The sequence below is a fragment of the Cladophialophora psammophila genome, assembly GCF_000585535.1.
Source record: "Cladophialophora psammophila CBS 110553 chromosome Unknown aczJe-supercont1.7, whole genome shotgun sequence".
Classification (NCBI taxonomy): domain Eukaryota; kingdom Fungi; phylum Ascomycota; class Eurotiomycetes; order Chaetothyriales; family Herpotrichiellaceae; genus Cladophialophora; species Cladophialophora psammophila.
This window is the reverse complement of record NW_006912928.1, coordinates 627,831-646,607: the sequence shown is the minus strand read 5'-3', so window position 1 is coordinate 646,607 and position 18,777 is coordinate 627,831. Positions and strand designations below refer to the sequence as shown.

The window sequence follows — 18,777 nt, the reverse complement described above, 5'->3', positions numbered from 1 at the left end:
AATCAATGTCATTCCTCACTGTCAACATGACGGTCGGGGATTGTTGACATGGCGGTGAAGAAGTGGACTAACAGCAAGGAGCTAGAGACAGGGCGGCAGAAGACAGCCAGCACCCTCTAAGTGCTCGATTTCCACTAGCATCACGTCAATCCTCGTCAATGCTTGCCGAAGCTTCGCAGCAAAGGGCAAGAGATCGACTTGGATTTAATCCAAGGGGGTTTAGTTGAGAAAAGGCACCCGCTTCAAGCCAATCTCTGGTAGCGGCATGACAAGGTCGGCGAGCCTTGCTGAAATGAGAGTGTGCTTTACAGCAACATGCACCCATGCACATGCCTATCTGCAGCCATCATGTGTTTGTTTTGTGGTTCGAGCAGGAAGGAAGCCCCTTTTTCCATGCCGTTTAAACTCTCGATAGACCAGATCTGTGGCGCGCTCTCGGCCGCGGCTGGGAGGCTGGAGGCCAGAGTCGCGTCAAAGTCAAGCATTGTCCCGGCCGCCATGTGGTGAGGCCTCTTTTCGGTAATCTGCGAGATGTCCTTTTGAGTTTTGGGAACGGAGCAGTGGCTTGCTGAGACCGACTGATATGAGCAAAGTGGTCCAAAGTGGTGCCAGAATCATGTGTCAAATCTCGTGCTCACCGTGCCCACCGCGTTCGCCGAGTCCCAAAACATTGTCGATTAGGCGAGAGCTGATCCCCAATAGGCGTAGCCTACGGTTAGCGACAAACACCAAGACGCCCAGTGACGCTCATTGGGGGGCCTGGATCAAGCTGGCTTAAGGATGGCTTAAGGATGGCTCATGGATGGTTCATGGATGGCTCGTGGATGGCTCATGGATGGCTCGTGGATGGCTCGTGGATGGCTCCCTTTCCCCGCCCTCAAGCCTGGGATCATCTGCTCCTCTTTCTGCTTCTGCCTTGTCTGACAAGTATTTCCACGGTAGATTCCATGGTGGACTCATTCGACAATGAGTTCTTCCCCCTTGCGAGGTACCTAAAAGGCCCCCCCCCCCCCCACCTGCTCCCCCCTTATTAAGTCTATGTAGGTACTGTATTATACTTCAAAGAGTCGATAGTTACCCGACGAGGACTGGCCCTCGCTTAGCTTCCCATCAGGCCAAAAGAGGAGCAGTGAAGGCGACTTGGCCTGACCGTGTCGCTTGCTGAGTGGTTCCTGAACAGGGCTGCCACCCGGAAGGCCCCTCGCTTCTGGTCCAAGCTCGTCTTCACCTTCTCTTCAGTCCTGCGAAAGGCCATCCCCAGAATCTTCTTTCAGCCGCATGGGCTCCCAAAACTTGGGTCATCGAATGATTTCACGCACCCCCCCTTTGTCTCCTCTTCCCCTTTGAGGCATGGTCCTTGTGGACCCCATTCCAGGTCAACGTGGCTGACCAGGATTGAGCACGAGAAACTGTGGACTGGTAGGTCCTCTCGACCACACCGATGTTGATTCATGGCCTAGATGCACCAGTCCGTGTCCTTTTTCTCAGCCTAATGGGAAGTTCAAGAAGACATCTCTCCCCAGATTCCTCCCGATCAGGCTTTCACTGTTCTCTTGTTCTGGACAGTTGCTGCTGAAATATCTCCAAGCTGCCTCTCTTCCGTAGCCAGACCTCCCAAGCAACGAACGTTCGTCCATCACGTCATGGAACAGCTGGGTGCCCTCTGCTCGCATGACCAGCGTTGCTTTGCCTCTAAGCCCAAGTCCCAACCCCAACCAGACACGACCTCTCTGTCCGCTGCAAGGCTCCTGTTCAAATCACATTGGAAACTGAATACAGAATCAGCCCGCGAAGAACCCAGACTACGGAGGGTACTAGGCCACATCTCGGTGTACGATCGAACGCGGACGTTTGCACAAGCCCAGCAGGCGCAGCCATCGTCAGAGACAAGGCCGGAACCAAATGAGTTATCCGCCTACATCCAACACCAAGTGCCCTCGTTCAAAGAATTCCAAGCCGCGCTCGAAGCTCAACTGGCAACCATTGCACAAATTCGGGCAGCTTCCGCTCAATACAAGAACGCCGAGGATTACAACAGTGATGAAGAGGAGGAAGATGACAGCGACTACGACAGCTGCGACAGCTGCGACAGCTGTGACAGAAATTGGTCTGATGAGGAGGAGGACACCTCAGCCGAGAGCGATGACAGCTGCACGGACTACGAAAGCGAGGGCCAAAGGTCTGAATGCTCCAGCCCGACATTCGACTCCGCAGACGCCAAGCACGACCAGGAAGAGGAGGAGGATGTCTGGGCCATTCGGCCTCTTATACCCCTTGTGACCCATCGCTCAGCGGATTCGGGATAGGGCTGAGATCCGGGGAACAGTTGCACTATCTTTTTGTCAGCTCTCGTGTTTTTCTTCTTGGCGTGGAGTCTTGTCGATCGGAGGTCTCAATGTGTCTTTGAACCAGGCTGACACACGGAAAGTTACTGTGGAAGGGCATGGTATTGGACGACGGAAGGAACTTTTTTTTTTTTATTTCTTCACATGGAGTTTTTCTTGTGATACCCACAAAAGTGTACTTTGGAATATGTACAAGGCGAAACGAAACCTTATGGTCGTCAGATAGCTGACGACACACAAACTTTGCAGACACCCAGTCGTGCTTTTTCATCTCTGTATTTCATCTTCTTTCTTCCATGGGATCCCTTTTGTTGATGAACGCCAAAGCCCGCGTATAACCCAACCACCCGGAGGGGCCGCTGTAACTCCAAGCCATCTTGTTCCACCAATCCCGGCTCCCTCACAAAAGAGGTTGAACGCCTTCATTCATTACAATGTATCACCTGATTTGACATTTCCAAGGACCGCAAATCTAATGTTTGCTATCCAGCATGGTGTTATAATCCTGGCTCTCTGAGAACCATTTGTTGCTGTCCAGGGTCGAGTTTCGCTTGACGAAGCGGCTGTTCATCCGTCCACCTGATTTGGAAGCCTGGAGAAAGACAACTTGTCAGCGGTCTGGATCTTGGCAAAGCGTACGAGGTACATTTGCAAAAGCTAAATCATCGGTCGGCAAGACTTACCCCATAGGCCACAGCTCCTGCAGTCGCAATGGTTGCCACAGTAAAGATGCCTCGCATGAACTGCCGATCCTTGGGAGACATGGTCGAGTGAGATGTATGGTGTGGTACAGCCGTCGAGGCATATCGGGCAGGGGAGGTGAGTCGGGGTCCCATGGCCAGGACAGAGCGGCGTGAGATGATTTGACGGGCAGCGTTCATTTTGGCGGCTGAGAAGAGAGTTGATCGTGACTTTGGCGAGACTGAACGGGGAGATGTTTCTGGCTTTTTGTTTGACGGCGCACAGATGCAGATTGAGTTGAGATGTTATGTTATGCTGTGTTGGCGTTGGTGTTGGTGTTGGTGTGACCTACCGTTTCCGTTTGTTCTGTGCTGGCTCATGACGGTTTTTAACTCTGGGATCTGGTCGCCATGGCCAGGCACCATCTACGTGCCCGAATTCACCCATTGGTGGTGGGAGTTGTTTCTCTACAGCCCTCATCAGCAAGACTGTACCAGCAGAGATCTCCAAGGGCTCAGGTGTTGTGTGATCACATCACCAGGTCGCAAAGAAAGAGTAGAAGTTCTCTGGTGACAGTGTGATCGACCGCGGCCGCCTCCGCGAGGTGCCTGGGACATGCAGGGCATGCCGAACCTGCCCCGGACGGAGAATGCCAGGTTGGGCCAGAGCTGAGGGCTGAGGAGAGGCGTGAAAGGAGGAGGATTGACTGGTCGATCCCATCGCCGGGAGGTATTGGCGCCACGGAGACGGTCAGGCCACTATGATTTATTTCGGTTACATACCGCCACTTTCCAAGCATTTTGCCGGGTCATTGGCGTCATTACAATCGCTATCGACCTGTCTCATGCCCGCGAGTCTGGAACAATCTCCGCGTGGGTCCTGGCCCGGCTGGTTTTTTTCAGCCGTCACGACGGTACCGCTAGCAAGGTTAAGCGATAAATAGACGGTTGACAGTGGCCAGGATGTCGCCACCAGAGACTTGGCAATACGGCAGGTGGGGGTCGTGGTGTGACCGAGGGGCTTTCTCACTCATCCACTGGCTGCCGGCGTCGATGCTGGAACTCTCCGGACTTCCAGTGCCGAGTCCCAACGTTGTCACTCGACTTACTTCTTCATCAAACACGCAACTCCACCGCCAAAATTCCCTCTTAACACCGTCATCGTGGCCTGACATCCTCCTTTCCTCGAACACTATCGCCCCAAATCGACGGCAACTTGCCCACTGTATTGGACTGTTAGTGCTGAACGACGGTCACGATCTCGGTCTCAAGCGAGGACATCAGCGACGACGACTGGTAGACGGCCTCCGGTTAAGCGCCTGGTGGGTTGACTCGGGCATCGAAAACGGTAATCTTTCGGACGTCGAGGTCCCCGTTGTGTCAACCAAAGGCCTGAAACCAAGGAAACGACTGCTTCAGTGGGAAAGGCATCATGTCAGTGGAAGCAATGCGCTTCCGGCAGCTGTTCCACCAGCAGGACGGCTCTCCTGACTTCCTCGGGCAACATGCATTTCAGAGTCAGCATCCCCAGCTTGCCATCGTCGACCCCGACTCCATCGATTTCACCGGGTGGCATGAGATGGACTTCACCACGACTCCGCTCACTTCGTCACGGGGGAATCTGAACGCACACCCAACCCTTGACCAAAACCAAAAATACTCGACCGCCATGGACAGAGATCAGGATCCGCTGGCGTATCTTCGATCTTCCAATCACCGCCAGGGCTCGACGGGTAGCCTGATCCCCTCTTCTTCTCATCAACAGTCTCCCGAACCACGCAGATCCTCAGGAGACATTTACTCGAACAGCCAATATTCCTACTCTCAGCTTCTGAACATGGAGGCAAATCTTCCACCCATGGATCAGTCGAGCCTTAGCAACTCACGCGCTGATGACGATGCAACTATGCTAAACAACGACAACAATCTCACGACAACGTTATCAGCTTCTGACTCTCTCAACACCAGCCGGTCCATCACCAATCTGGATCCTATCGCTGCTGCCATAGCATCCAAAGCAGACTCGACTGAGAAGCTCTGCCCTCTCATTGCAGGCCAAGTAGACAGCTGCCAACCACAACGCTGTGGCCCCGACGCACCTTGCATGAACTTCACCACACTCCCGCCTATTGAGGAGTGCACATCAGTCCCCTGCATAACAGGGTCGACCTCGCCCAGTGAGACCATGATCAGCAACGACAGCATGTCTGTCGAGCTCCATCAGCGACCCAACATGAGCACGAGGACAAGTACGACAGCCACCTCCCGGTCTTCAACCACCCGTCGCTCATCAAGTTCCACCACCGCAACCAGCGAACAGCCTGACACCGTCCCCCTACCTCCGCGAAGATCTTCTGCTACCGCCCGCCGGCAAAATCGAGCAAGTCCAACCATGACCACCGCGGCATCGCTGGTGTCGGACGACGACGATGACGAGCAGATGACCACCAAATCGACCGCTCCATCCAAGGCTGACGCCAAACAACGTGCAAAGCAAGCTCATTCACTCGTAGAACGAAAGTACCGCGAGAATCTCAACGCCAAGATTTCCCAGCTGCACAACACGCTACAAGCGTCTCATTACGGGCCCAAAGTCGGCGATGACGGCGAAGCCGAAGCGGCGAACTCGGCCAGCGGGCTCCCTCCTCCCAAAGTGCGCAAGAGCGACGTGCTGACCGAGGCGATGAACTACGTCAACCAGACGGAAGTTGAGATGCGCCACATGGAAAACGAAATCCACAGACTGACCGAAAGGGTCCGGGTATTGGAGAAGTTGGTGCGTTGCGAGGATTGCAGTCTGCTCAAGCAGATGGTGAATCTTCAGGTTCAAGCAGTCTAAATTTTTCGGATTAACAAAGAAAGAAAAACATGCAAGAAGAAAAAAAAAAATGTCAAGTATCCATCCGTACATATATCAACGCCCCCTTTCGGCTATGTGTCTCTTCTTGCTTGTGGCGCTTGACCTGTCGAGCAGCAGCGCGGGGGATCTTTTGCTGCTGTGCTGCCGGCTGCATAGGACCCCTTTTCATCCACTTGCCGAAAGTCGCGCTTTGGGAAAGTTTTCGTGTCCGTGTATATATGTACAGACAGCGACGAAGTATCATTGCACCTCTTGTTAGGAGTCCCGGCGCACATTGAGTGAGTGCATGTGGGATGGGTTGGACGATTGAGAGGTTTCAAGGTGGTTTGGGCGGCTGGGCGGCCGGCCCCCCAGAACCTCAGCAACCCTGAAGGGTATGTCATGTACGTATTGACGATGATATTTGTTCCCCCCACTCAAAAGAAAGTGATGGGTCGAGCTCCGAAACACATTTCATGTATCTGTCTGTATATCCTTTCCCTTTGGTTTTCTTCTTGAAAGTGTGAAGTTTACAACGAGACGCTATTTTTGTCCACAAAAAAAGCCCCACCCACAGAGAGAAAAGTCGAGGAAGCGCGCAGCTTGAGAACGAAGCGACATGTCTGTATGTAGTAATATGTATTGTCTATATGCGTGTATGTGTATGTATATGTGTGTGTGTGTGTGTGTATGTGTATGTATATATGTGTATATGTATGTATATATGTGTATATGTATGTATATATGTGTATATGTATGTGTTTTTATATTTTTGTGTGTGTGTGTGTATGTGTGGATGTATGTATGCATGTATGTATGCATGTACGCATGCAACGACGAAAATATCGAGCGGACTGCACAGACCGACCAACTGACCAGGCAATTGGGTAACTACGTGAGTACGGAAGTCGAGTGATCGAGGGAGTGAGTGATGGGATTCATTATAATATTATCAATATTGCATTTTCACCCCGGTCTGGCTTGGCTTCGCAGCAGCAGACCAGCTTTCAAACACGAGAGAGAACTTTTTGAAAAGCTATGCATGGCGCCCCGTTGCTTGTTTTGCAAGGATGCTCCTCATCCTTCGCCCCCTGCGGTTTCCCCCCCTTCCTCCTTTTGCCCGGAATACCAGATCCTCAATAGACGACAGATGAGTTTTCTATGAAAAAAGACATTGCTCGCGTTTTCGACGTGTTGGCGTTAAACTTTTTTTTTTTTGTCCCTCTACATACCTGTACGGAGTAGGCACGTGCAACCTTACCCCCCAAGTACAAGGAGGTACTTATTCGATCTCGATCCTCACGCCGGCGCCCTTGAGCGCCGCCATATCCTCGAGGCTGCGCTTGGGCAGGTCGATGCGCAGCAACCCGCCTTCCAGCCGGGCTTTGAGCTCTTTCATCTCGACGTCCTCGGGCAGGGTGAAGGTGCGGCGCCACGCACCCACGCGGCGCTCCGAGAGCAGGATTGTCGGCGTCGTGTCCGACAGCGCCTCCTCCTCCATCGTCTCGCGGGACTTTTCGCGCTGGATTGGGCCCCCGTCAGTGTCTTCCTGGGGCTGTTGAAAGGTTGGAAGAGTGGTAATTAGTGTGATGAATTTTTTTTCTTTTTTTTCTCGGCATGTGAATGGGGGTGAAAAATAGGAAATGGCATATGAAAGGAAGGGGATGGATCATATGTGGTGCTTGCTTGGGTTGAAAACGAGGACCGCCGTGAACATAAGAAATGAGGAGAGTGGGTCATGCGCGTATCAAGACGTACCTTGCCATGTCCCGCCTCGGCGGCCCATCCCTCGCCCTCGCCCTCCCACACTCTCTGTCCTTCCTCCTGATCCATCAATCCGATATTCTTCGGTCGGGTGGCGATGCCCTGCACGAGCAAGGTGTGCGGGCTCATCCACGTGATGACGAGGTCGCTCTTGTTCTCCTCGGTGACGCCCGGCGTCTCGATCTCAATGTGGTACGCGCGCAGCGACTCGCGGATGTCGGTGGCTGGGGCGAACGCGGTGCCGGACTTTGGCGCCAGCACGCTGCTGGGCGCATGGGGTCCCTTGAAATGTGACTGCAGCGTCGCTTGGTGCAGCGAGGTGCGCGGGAACTGAAAATGCGACGGCTGCGACGGGTGAGGCTGCACCAAGTGCTCTGGTTGGCCGAGGCTGGCGGCGAGAGGGTCGGTCTCGATGAGACGGATCACATAGTTCGAGGGAACAGAGTATGGAAGACCAGGCATGGTTGTTGGTGGTTTTTGTTTTTTGGTTTTGTGGTGTTCCGGTAACTTATGCTGATATTAATCCTTTTGATGGAAGAAGGGGGCAACGTGGTTGGATCTTTTCTCCAGAGATCAAAGAAACTCGAACCCTTTGGAAGTTGTTTTTTTGGGGGGGGGAGGGGGGATTTCTGATATGTCGAGATGCTCTGATGTCAAGGACAACAGTGTTTGATCGAAGAGTGAACGTGGATGCTTATATATCTAGGTCAGCAAGGTTTTCAATGGGGGCATTCCCCTCGCATTGCGTGCGTTTGCTTTTCCCAACAGCCGGAAAGCATGGATGATGTTTAGGCGCAGCTTTCATGGATGAGGGCGGCTGAATCCAGTAACCCGTCGATCGTCGCGCACACACCTTCTGATGTGTAAAAGGTTCTGCACACGTGAGGGGCCTTGTATTCGTCCCGTTTGAAGCAAAGACGCGCAAATAAGGCAATGCATGCCATGCTTAGGCGACGATGACTGGACCATTACCTGCCCACGCCTGCATGTGCCTTTGTGCAACAATCATACGACGGCCACTGAGGGACAAGGACGTTCGCATATTGCGGCAGCCAGCGGACAAGGACATGCAGGTAAGATCTCATGATGAAGAAGTCATAAATGCGGGGGATAGGATTGAATAAACACTGTCTTTTGCCGGAGCATTACAATCTCATGATTGGACTGTGCCAATCTAACACAACGACTTGGGTTCCAGCCCGCGGTGACATGTTTTGACGTTGCGACCAGGGATCGGCCTCGCCCGGTTGATCAAGAATAATCTCGCGTTGGAGATAGGGAAAACAGCCACGGAATCATGGAGAGGAAACAAGCTTCAAGAAGAGACTGAGGGAGTACCTCGAATGCAGGGCGCCATGAAGGGGCTTGCGAAATTGGGCGTAACGGTGTGAAACTTACGAGGTACTGGGTACTAGCTTACTCCTGCATAACATGTGCCATCTGTCCAGGGGAGAATGAGGACCCTTAGGACCAGCATTACTAAGATGCTACTGCAGACAAAAGGGGGGCTGAGACGGAAAGTTACTCAGGAGGTGGTGTGACCTTTTTTTTTGGGCTCGGGTTTGCAAAAAAGAGCGCGAGCTAGCAATTCGGGCCATCCCAAAACCATCACAGATCCGTCCTTTTCGGGGTCCCACCCAGCGAGTGAGTGCCAAGCGTCAACCCCTTAAACTGTAGAGCCTTGCCCCAACGCCTTGCACCTGGTCATGGATGGGAAAGCGATGAGTTGCCGAAAATAGCACGGTACCTTGACGTATTAGTTGATGTCGCTCTCTACCAAGTAGGAAATACGTACTCGGGCGCGATGCCAGAAAGAGTAACACGTCTACTCGATCCCAAGCCTTGCCATGTCCAGGGACAGACAAGATCCAATTCATCTTTTCGAAACAAATACTTGGGTATACAAGTACCATTTGTGGAGGTCACCGCATATCGCCAGAAGTAGTCATAGTTATTAACCTTATTATTGACCTAACGTGTCTGAATGAGGATCCATTGCGGGGAAGAAATGCCCTCTCCCTAAGCCGTCATTGCTTTTTCCCAGCCTTTCGTAATCCGTAGCTCCTTGGTGCCCCCCCCCCCCCCAAAAGGTGTCCCGAACGCCTTGTGGCCGTAGCATTATATATATACAAGTACATAATTTTTGCACCAATTCAAAAATCCTCATTGCTTTCGTATCTCACCGTAAAAGAGGCAAGATCAGGCTGGTGTCACCTAGTCCCTTCAGAGTCTGCTGTTCCGGGCCTGCATATCTGCAATAAGTTCTGCGTGCATGATGCCGGCCAATTGATTCGCGGCGTCCTTCTCCAGGCTCAACTTCCGCCGAGTCTGGCCGGGCGCTTCCACGAGGCCGTATCTTTCTTCCAAGTTCTCTTCCGGAAGCACATTCTGGCAGTTGCACTTGCTGTGCTGGCCGTAATGAGGACACCGGGCGGCAGCCTCCTTCACGGTCATCTGCACCGGTGACACGGAGCCGCTTTTGTGCTCCTGAGTGATCAAACTGGCTGGGCAGAGGCACGAGTGCCGTCTTTTGTGGTGAGGTGTTGGTGGAGGAGTAAGGTCTTTGGGCATTGAGATGTCGGGGCAAAAGCCCTCCCATTCCTCCTCGCTGGAGGAGTAGTCATGCTCAATCGGAAAATGTCGTTCTTGGGACGTTCGTCGCAAGTGACACCTGGCGCAGTAATGAGGCCGAGGGCCACTGGTCGAGGACAGTCTCCTCACTCTTGGGTGGATTGGCTCGCCTGCAGCATTCGTTCAGTCAACGTCCATGATTTGTATTCCCAGATGGGGTGAACGTACTTGGTGTTTGAGGATTCTCAGCATTGTTCGTCCTTCCGCGGGATGGGAGGGAAGTGAGAGGGAACATCCCGTTGAATTGATCGTACTGAACCATTTTAGGTAACTGCAAGAGAGGTGGGTTGATCTTGGGTTGATCTGATGAGGACTTGTGATAAAATTCTGCCTGTTTGTTTGGATCGGTAGAGTGATGAAAGCAAGACTCAGACACTCCTGTTCTCAGCGTTTTATGGAATCCATAATCATAGCATGGCGACGCATACGGGATTCCGCTCCGCTGGGTCGGGGCTCGTTTTTCCATCCAAACAGCTAAGTGGTCGGGAGGTTTTCGTCTATGCGTCTGGTGATGGCCGGGCAGTCAGAGGAAGATTCGGGAATGGTGGGGCACCTGATCGATCAACCCACGAAAACGCCATAGCGGACATGACAGGACGCTGCCGCCTAACTCGAAGGGGCCTGGGGGGGCTTCTGGGCGAGCTCATTATCCAAGGGGTGCCCCCGGAAGCCGCCGAGGATGAGCCTGCAGGCGCCTCTGGCTGCCTCTGGGTGCTTCTCGGCACGACATCAGTCCAAAGGCCGATCCACCATCACACCACATTTGACTTTGCCTCGACGTAAATGGCTCTGATGGTCATGCCAGCACCAGATCTTATGTCGACATGAACAAGTCACGATTATCCTCGCTTGAACAGTTTCGGTTTGCAACATCCAAATGACGGTATTCATCTGGCTGGGATGCAACAGAACGAGATCTCAACGTCGGTATCGTGTGAACAACATCTCAGCAGATGGACCATATGCACGCGCGCGCTCTCTCCAAGTTTTGGTCTGCATTATCAACATGATTCAGGACCGTTGCCGAAGAAGATACATCTAAGCAACGGTACATCTTCGAGGTCATACATGCTGTCACTACTGGTACAGTAGGTATCACGCGAGATGTTGCTGGATGTTTCAGGCGTTGCTTTGCATTTCCGAAACATCGTGGGCGCCGGTGTGTCACGACGGCAAGGGCAGGCACCAACAGATTCCCGGTGATGAAAGCCCAGAAAATACAGTGCTTGGTACAAGTAGATTTGCGTCCTTTTCACCCCTAATCGGCCTCAGGACGCGGGTCAATGCAAGCCACCGCAAGGCCGCCCGTGGTCTGCTGAATGGGGGATTGAGTGCCTCAATCAGGAGGACTCTCGCGCGCCGGCAATCCTGAGGAGCCCGGACACGACCCCGCAAATCTGAATAGCAGCTCCTCGGTGGCGATTTTGTCAGTCCTAGGAGACCGGGATCAGAAGCACCATTGAAGGGAGACCGCACGTGGTAACCGTGATTTGCGGCCTAGGAGAAGACGGGACTGACTTGTAAGTTTTGATATGATTAGAGCGAAAGTCGAATTCATCTCCTGATGTTTGTGAAGAGTACTGCGTCATACTTGGTACGATGTGTCGACCTCAAATTCCTTCATCGTCGTCATGTCGGGTTTGGATAGCACATGCTTGAAAGGCCTGCATGACACTTCAGTTGTCGCTAGTTCTTCATCTGACCTCCCTCCATGGCGTGTTCACAGTACATTGCTTACAAGGCAGTATAGCTTTTCCTTCATGCTACTTCCGAGCCGACATCCATAATGACGAGCGCCCTTCTCTATGCGAGCGTTTAGCTAGTTGTTGGGGATGAAATAGGAGAGAGCAGGAATGGGATGATGGTGCCACTCAGAACGTGGCACATATGCCATTTTTTTTACGGCCTTGCCCCGACTTTCTCCAGTTCCGTAGTTTGTCATTCTTGCAACCTGGAGAGGTGACACCCCCTATCCGTCCACACTGTCAATGGAGGAGACCTTGGGCATGTTTGTGGAGCAACCTGTATGTCGGGCTCTGAGAAGAGCGACACGGAAGTGTGAGGTGACAGCCTCGTTTGTGCGTGCCGTGGTGATGTTCAATTTGATTCTGCAACGAGAACTCCCGAGCGTATTTTTTGCGCGAGCATACAACTCTTTCGCTTCTGTCCCTTCTTCTTCCCCCGGTGTCTCCAGACTTCTGTCAAATGCTCGTGTTCGGAGCTCGGCGTCTGCAAATAATCAAACAGCGGCGCCTTCGAAGGAATCCCAAGGCTGCAAGAGCAACTTAGCAAAGCCTTTACTTGCACGTCTTCGTATTTTCCTTCCTGACCCAGTCCACAGATATGATGCTGGTTCATGATCCTTGTAAGCTATACGCCCTTTTTTTGGTTTAGGTCGGTGGTCCTGGAATAAACCTTGACACTCGGCAAGAAATACTTCCGTCTCCATGCCGGGTGCGGTTAGACTCAATGCACTAATGTGCAGTATGTCTCTGTGCTAACTCGAATGTGGCAGCATAAGGACCAAAAGATAGTTAACGTGGATATTTCTTGTTTTGAAATGAATGCCATTACAGAATCACGGAGACTATCTGAAGCTAAGGTAGAAATCCGTTGATGAGGTATTGTACAGCGCCCTTGGCAATGCTTTGGTTTTTTTTTTTTTGAGACCCATAATTGGAAAACTTCACGCCCAACACCACTCATCAGAGAACGTCGCTTCTGGAATCGTCATTTATGCTTTTTGTGGGGTAAGGAACGTGTAAAGAGCAGGGAGGAATTTCACTGTAGGTGACTGTGAAAAGGACGGTGCTAGAGCGAATGGTCGTAACTCGTGGTTGAACAGTTTTTGTCGTGTTAGATCTGGGGTTGGTGGCTTGACTTTCGAAATCCCGCCATTTGTTCTGATTGTTCCGTTACTCGAGCTTTTTACTCCTGGTTGATTTCGATTCTCTTCGAGGTCTTCGCCTTTTGCATCTTAGGAACGACGATGTTCAGGATTCCGTTCTTCATGCTAGCCTTGACATTCTCGTGGTCGACGGGGTTGGGGAAGGAGAAGGAGCGGGCGAATTCACCAACGCTGCGCTCTGAGACCCAGTAGGTGTGTTGCGGCTCGGCCTTAGCAACTTCCTTGGGGCCAGTGGTGGCTACCTCTTTGCTACCAGCCGCAGCTTCTTCTTTCTTGCCCTCGCCATTGGCTGCGCCGGGTTTGGCGTCCTCCTCTCTGAAACTCTCGGTCCTGCCCTTAACGGTAAGAGTCTGGTCGTCGGCAAACTCGATGACGACGTCCTTTTGGTCGATCCCAGGCAGTTCGCCCTCGAGGATGTAGCTGTCTTTGGCTTCCTTGACGTCGAACTTGGGCGCAAAGGTGCGGGATGCGGTATCAGACAGCTTCTGGAGCTCAGAGAAGGTGTCGTTGAAGAGATTGAAAAATGGCCCCAAGTCGGAGCGGTAGGGCCCGAATGTGGAAGGGAGACGTGGGAAGAGAGCCATGCTTCTTGTCTGGGTTCGCTTTGGCTTCGAGATACTAACGATGGCTGGAGTTACGCGGTGTGGGATTCTTCGAACAGTATTAGACATGAAGTGTTTTGATGATCTGGTCTGGTCTGCTAAAGAACGGCTCGAAGGGGGTGAGATGAGGCCTGATTTATAGACCTGAGAACGGTGCAAGACCCAGCACTGCATGCCAAGTAGACGAACTCACCTTGACGATCCCGAGAGTACCGCCATATGCAGAAATGGCGTGAGGTTTCTAGAGACTTCAGTCGATGCCGGTTTTGGACTCTCGAAGCTGTCAGTTCTCGAATGGAGTTTCCCACAGCGAGGCCACTGGCCCCGCAATGGTCGTGGTGATCTGGTTCTCTGCTGAGGATCACAGTTTGCAAGTGATACTCCATCATGTGAAGCGAAATGAAACCTGAATATGGCGTCATTACAAGTATTGACCCACCGATGTGTCTGGAATTTTCCGGCAGCTCCTGCAGGGGCCAGAACGGGGGTGTTGGTGGAGGTTGGTGGACGCAAGTGGACGCTAGGCGGTAACCTCCCCCGCACCAAGTCTTTGAGGCATGCCTGTACCTGACAACAGCCCATTGGACAGGATATCGTCGGCACTAAACCGCAGACGCCACAAAGTCTCGTGTACGGATCAGACTTCCGGTCATTACAATTTGGCGTGATCACGATACCATCACGACGAGCTTCACCCACCTATGGTATGGCCTTCGAACATGGACGAGGAGCCTTGGAACTTAGCGGAAGTTGGGAGAAACAGCTTGTATGTTCCTTGTCGCCAGGCTTTGGCACAACTTTGTTCCCCGGTCATGGACAGGGACTTCGTCCTAGCCAATCTGATACATCCGCTTCTCCGTGCGTACCGGCCTCATCCACTCCTCTGTCCCTTCCTGACACACTTCCTCTAACAAGTACAGTAGTCCTGTCCGGCACCAGTCTCACAGGATTGGGTACTGTGTTGTGTCTTCTGACGGCTAAGCTTACAGTACAATGCAGCGTGGAACCGGAGAGTCTGGAACTTCTGCTACACTAGGAAGCGTCATGCCTTCATAAAGCCCCATCCTCTCCCAACTCTTTTACGGGGCTTCATAGCTTGGTCGGAGCCCAGGGTCCGCGCCCCCGTCGTCAACATCTTAACCGTGTTGGGAACTGTCATTCCTGCAGACATAATCTTGGCCGAAGAGAGAGCCGAGGCCGTCGTCAGAATGAGGACCTATCGTGGCCAGAGTCGGTAAAGAAGTGTGATGTGATGTTGTTGTGTGCATCGACAGGATTGAAAGCAGTAGCTTTTGACTTGGATGAAGAGCTCGTCACAGAATAAGCTGGGTGGATGTGTGCTGCCTAATCTTTTCTTCGACACCAAGTTGACAATGCCTGGGCGGCTGGAGATGGATGATTTCTATCAGTAAGACGGGCAAAGACAGAATGAGTACTCGTCAGATAGTAGCCGAGCCGCACCTTAATCCGAACTAGGTATGTTTCTAACTCGGGAGTAGCCTGTAGGAAGGTTAGCTAATTTCACAACGGCAACTGAGTGGGCTAAGGTAGTCCTTGGGTAGTCCTATGGTTTCAGAGTTGGTAAAGTTGTTCGTATAAATTCAATGTATTAGTACCATGACTGAGTAAAGTCACAAACAGCCTCGCCAAGATGGCTTTTGTCCCTCGATTTGATATCGTAGCTCTAAACCCACCATCGTCTCGTACCCAACCAATAGTGTAGCCCCGGAGATCCTCGCTCAACGCACCACAAAGACAGGAAATTTGCTCTGAAATACAAGGTAGTTGCAACATGCGGTCAGCCCGATGGTCTCTCTGCCCGAATCTGTCACTCGTCCACGTCTTCGGGGAAGGGACCCAGGCCTGGCCAGCCGGTTTGGGTGTCGTGGCTCTTCTTGCTGGCCTGAGATGTCGTTGATTCCCTTCTTGACGGCTCAGACTCCTTTCTTGTCGGCACCGATTCGCGTCTTGGAGGGGTTGATTCTTGTCTCGACGTCGACGTCCTTGGAGATTCATTCGATGCATAAGTACCAAGACCTGGCCAACCCCAGGTGTCCCCCAGTTCATGGGAGTGTTCACCCATATTATTCTCATTGAGCTTGGATGAGGCGACTGCTTGTAAAGAGGGACTGATCGAGCCGTTGTTGCCCGATTCGCTGTTCACGGCCACGGATCCTTGGTGTTGAGCTTCACTCTCGCCGGGTAGCTTTTCATGTTCATGGGCGAGCGAGTGCCGGATCGAGTCCATAATGTGACTAAGCTTTGAGTCACGTCTGTGATGTGGTGTTTGGTCTGTCACCGGGTTTTCTGTGCCGGCCGGAGTCTCTGAATGATGGCCGGTGAGACTGTTCCAACTGAGTTTGGTCATTGCGTCGCGATGTTTTGTAATAGGGTTGTTTGCTTTGGTAGTCGTCAATTCGATCGTTGTAGAGGTTTTCTGATTTTAACTTGGTAGATGGCAAACCAATACAGGGGGTTGAAGATGACGAGGGCCAATTTCTTTTATAAGAAACTCAGTTAACTGATTCAGTCACAAAGAAGCAATAACACTTGGTAATACTGGGTGGATATCACGAGGATTGGCGCGTTGACAGATTCGGCTAGAAGAGACCATGGTACCATAGAATGTCGGGCAATGAAAAGAGATCATGTTACCAGCAGCATAGCCCGAGGGTCACACCACTTACTGGCCAGGATTGGGCGGCTATGGCCGAAATCGCGCAGAATGGGGGAATTTCCGTCCAATTGTTGCCCGATCATGAGATTAATCGATGCTAAGCATTTCTGGTGGCATCCATACCAGATAGATCACCAGATCTGAAAGGAATAGCAAGCAAGATGACGGATGGAAGAAGAGCAGAGTCGATGAGAAGATACAATTCACTCTGAATCACGGAAGGTCTGCCGAGCCACCGCTGACGTCATCTGTTTCAAATGACAGTTGACAGACCCATTTTGACGTCTCGTGATGCTCACAGTGACCAAAAGGGGAGAAAAAAAACCAACAGCCAACATCACCTCATTTAACGCATACTCTGTGTTAGCAGACAACTTCGACGGAAGTGCCATATGGTGACGACAGATATTCATGGTGTTGCACAACTTGGAGTGTTCTGAAGGAAGTCGCATTGTTGGGAGCACAATATCCGAGTTCCTTCAAAGATGTCGTTTGAAGAGACAAGAACGTATCTATGGCGAGGACTTTACAGGCAAGTTGCCCAAGCACTTATACCCAGGCAGCTGCGGTGCCACCGGCTCCTCCGGCTGTTAAATGGCTAGTATCTTCCCTTATTCTGAACGATCTGAGTTATAATGCGTGATTACAAGTACATATCCTGGTGACGATGGTCATTATCAGGGTCCGGGAAATGAAGATGCCTTTATCTCATGAAGATATCACGATACCTGGGGAAAGTTTTGCCGGCGACCTATGCCTGTCCCGTCGCCGTATCAACAAGGACTCTTGCCTCCGCAAGGCAGCCGAGACCTATCGCACATATTTGTCCATTTGCCTGGCTCCAAAAAAAAAAGAAGCACGAGCGGATAGATTTCGTGATACATTTGATCCGACAAAATATCCTATTGGGAAAGGCCATATTATCGCTTGCAATTGCGCAGCACGCCTTAGACGGATCCGCTGATTTCCCAAGGAGACCTCAAGCGGAGACATGGCGTTTGCGAAACCAGTCTGCGTTCAGAAGGCTCCTTGCAGACGCGCGGTTCCCTCAACAACCGGCTCCCACTCATTCTTGTTTTTGCAGTATATCTCAGCATTGGGTTTGTGGATCTTATCGAACAGGCCCATTTTGATGACTACGCATGGAAGAAATTGTCAATACAATTCCTCCGTTCATATGCGAGGCTATTTCACTGGGTGGTTATTGAAGAACTTACTCTTCATTCCTGGTAGTCTCTCCGAGGTGGACATAATCGGACTGCGAAGCCTTGTCAGTCACCCCCGACCGTACTTCGGACTCAGCAAATGAAGAGAAGATGTCTTTGGCGACGTCGCCATAGTGGAACGATCTCGACAACAGGAATTTGGACTCACCATCCGCATGCCCCGCAAAACCACCTGTGAAGCAGGGTCCCGCTATCTGTGCTGCGGTCTTCATAATCTTTGGGGCTTCCAGTTATAGTCACATCGGCATCAGGATACATGGAAACGTATGTTCCAACTGAAAACCATTAGCGGTATGAGAACGCATCGGATGAGCAGAACGTACGAGCTCCGCTCTGTCTTCGACAATTTGAGCAATGACAGAAGATAGGCTGGCTTTTCTCGGCGGCGTCGTCGTCGACGGAGACCTGGATGGCCCCACAATTGCATTGTCCCTTCAAAGGCATTTTGGGTAGGCTATGCTCAAGTTACAGAAAGCCTCGAACTGGTGCTGGCTCTCAAGGCATCTCCCGGAACCCCTCATTTATATAGACCCCTCGGCCTCCCATGATGCAGGCTGGTCGAGTCGTGCGACGAAGCCACTGCGCAGTTTGCATCACATCCTCGGCTTGGATTCCCCCGCAGCCAAAGAGCGTCACCATCACAGGCGTGAAGTGTCACATTCAGTACACCGCCGTCTCTCACTAAAACCCATATTTCTGGCTCTTTGATTTGCGCATACTCTTGAGCCCCTGACAGGATGTCTGACGAAGAGTTCTTGACGCAGAAATCCTTGCGATCTTGATATGTCAGAATCTGCCGACGCTGCACATGATTGGCAGCGGGTATTCCGGACCCATACCTGGGGCACCCCGGCCATGGCCGCATACGGAACCCGAATGCCGTTGTTGGTTGATTTGATTTTCAGCTTTAGGTCGCATGGATCAAGTTATAGATCAGTATCTCTTTGGACTTAGTTGACTACCACCGACGCACAACTATTCCGGCACCGTGGCCCAGTTGGAATGCAACATGTTCCAATTCGCGGCTACAACTCCTCAATTGCTCACCACCGAAGCTGATTTAGAAGGTCAAAGGGACATCAACGACAAATCAAAAATTGCATGG

At 51.9% G+C, this 18,777-nt stretch overlaps 8 protein-coding genes across 8 annotated transcripts; 2 read left to right on the top strand and 6 right to left on the bottom strand.

The window, feature by feature from the left end:
* Positions 1-1,643: 1,643 nt before the first annotated feature.
* Positions 1,644-2,306, top strand: A1O5_05254 (uncharacterized protein; the record flags this gene model as incomplete). Its single annotated transcript, XM_007745855.1, has 1 exon — positions 1,644-2,306. One exon carries the CDS (start codon positions 1,644-1,646, stop codon positions 2,304-2,306), a length of 663 nt encoding a protein of 220 aa, XP_007744045.1.
* Positions 2,307-2,817: 511 nt separating this feature from the next.
* Positions 2,818-3,226, bottom strand: A1O5_05253 (uncharacterized protein; the record flags this gene model as incomplete). The annotated part of the gene is made up of 2 exons (XM_007745854.1): positions 2,818-2,937; positions 3,029-3,226. 2 exons carry the CDS (start codon positions 3,224-3,226, stop codon positions 2,818-2,820), a joined length of 318 nt encoding a protein of 105 aa, XP_007744044.1.
* Positions 3,227-4,472: 1,246 nt separating this feature from the next.
* On the top strand, positions 4,473-5,864 carry A1O5_05252 (uncharacterized protein; the record flags this gene model as incomplete). The annotated part of the gene is made up of 1 exon (XM_007745853.1): positions 4,473-5,864. The coding sequence occupies one exon, from the start codon at positions 4,473-4,475 to the stop codon at positions 5,862-5,864; it is 1,392 nt and encodes a 463-aa protein (XP_007744043.1).
* A 1,282-nt stretch (positions 5,865-7,146) lies between these two features.
* Positions 7,147-8,090, bottom strand: A1O5_05251 (uncharacterized protein; the record flags this gene model as incomplete). The annotated part of the gene is made up of 2 exons (XM_007745852.1): positions 7,147-7,419; positions 7,623-8,090. The coding sequence occupies 2 exons, from the start codon at positions 8,088-8,090 to the stop codon at positions 7,147-7,149; spliced, it is 741 nt and encodes a 246-aa protein (XP_007744042.1).
* Positions 8,091-9,851: 1,761 nt separating this feature from the next.
* A1O5_05250 (uncharacterized protein) lies at positions 9,852-10,521 on the bottom strand (the record flags this gene model as incomplete). The annotated part of the gene is made up of 2 exons (XM_007745851.1): positions 9,852-10,369; positions 10,428-10,521. The coding sequence occupies 2 exons, from the start codon at positions 10,519-10,521 to the stop codon at positions 9,852-9,854; spliced, it is 612 nt and encodes a 203-aa protein (XP_007744041.1).
* A 2,666-nt stretch (positions 10,522-13,187) lies between these two features.
* Positions 13,188-13,751, bottom strand: A1O5_05249 (uncharacterized protein; the record flags this gene model as incomplete). The annotated part of the gene is made up of 1 exon (XM_007745850.1): positions 13,188-13,751. One exon carries the CDS (start codon positions 13,749-13,751, stop codon positions 13,188-13,190), a length of 564 nt encoding a protein of 187 aa, XP_007744040.1.
* A 1,855-nt stretch (positions 13,752-15,606) lies between these two features.
* A1O5_05248 (uncharacterized protein) lies at positions 15,607-16,044 on the bottom strand (the record flags this gene model as incomplete). The annotated part of the gene is made up of 1 exon (XM_007745849.1): positions 15,607-16,044. A coding segment is annotated over one exon (438 nt), but the record flags the coding sequence as incomplete, so codon positions are not given.
* A 1,419-nt stretch (positions 16,045-17,463) lies between these two features.
* A1O5_05247 (uncharacterized protein) lies at positions 17,464-18,116 on the bottom strand (the record flags this gene model as incomplete). The annotated part of the gene is made up of 4 exons (XM_007745848.1): positions 17,464-17,582; positions 17,664-17,704; positions 17,821-17,947; positions 17,996-18,116. 4 exons carry the CDS (start codon positions 18,114-18,116, stop codon positions 17,464-17,466), a joined length of 408 nt encoding a protein of 135 aa, XP_007744038.1.
* Positions 18,117-18,777: the final 661 nt, after the last annotated feature.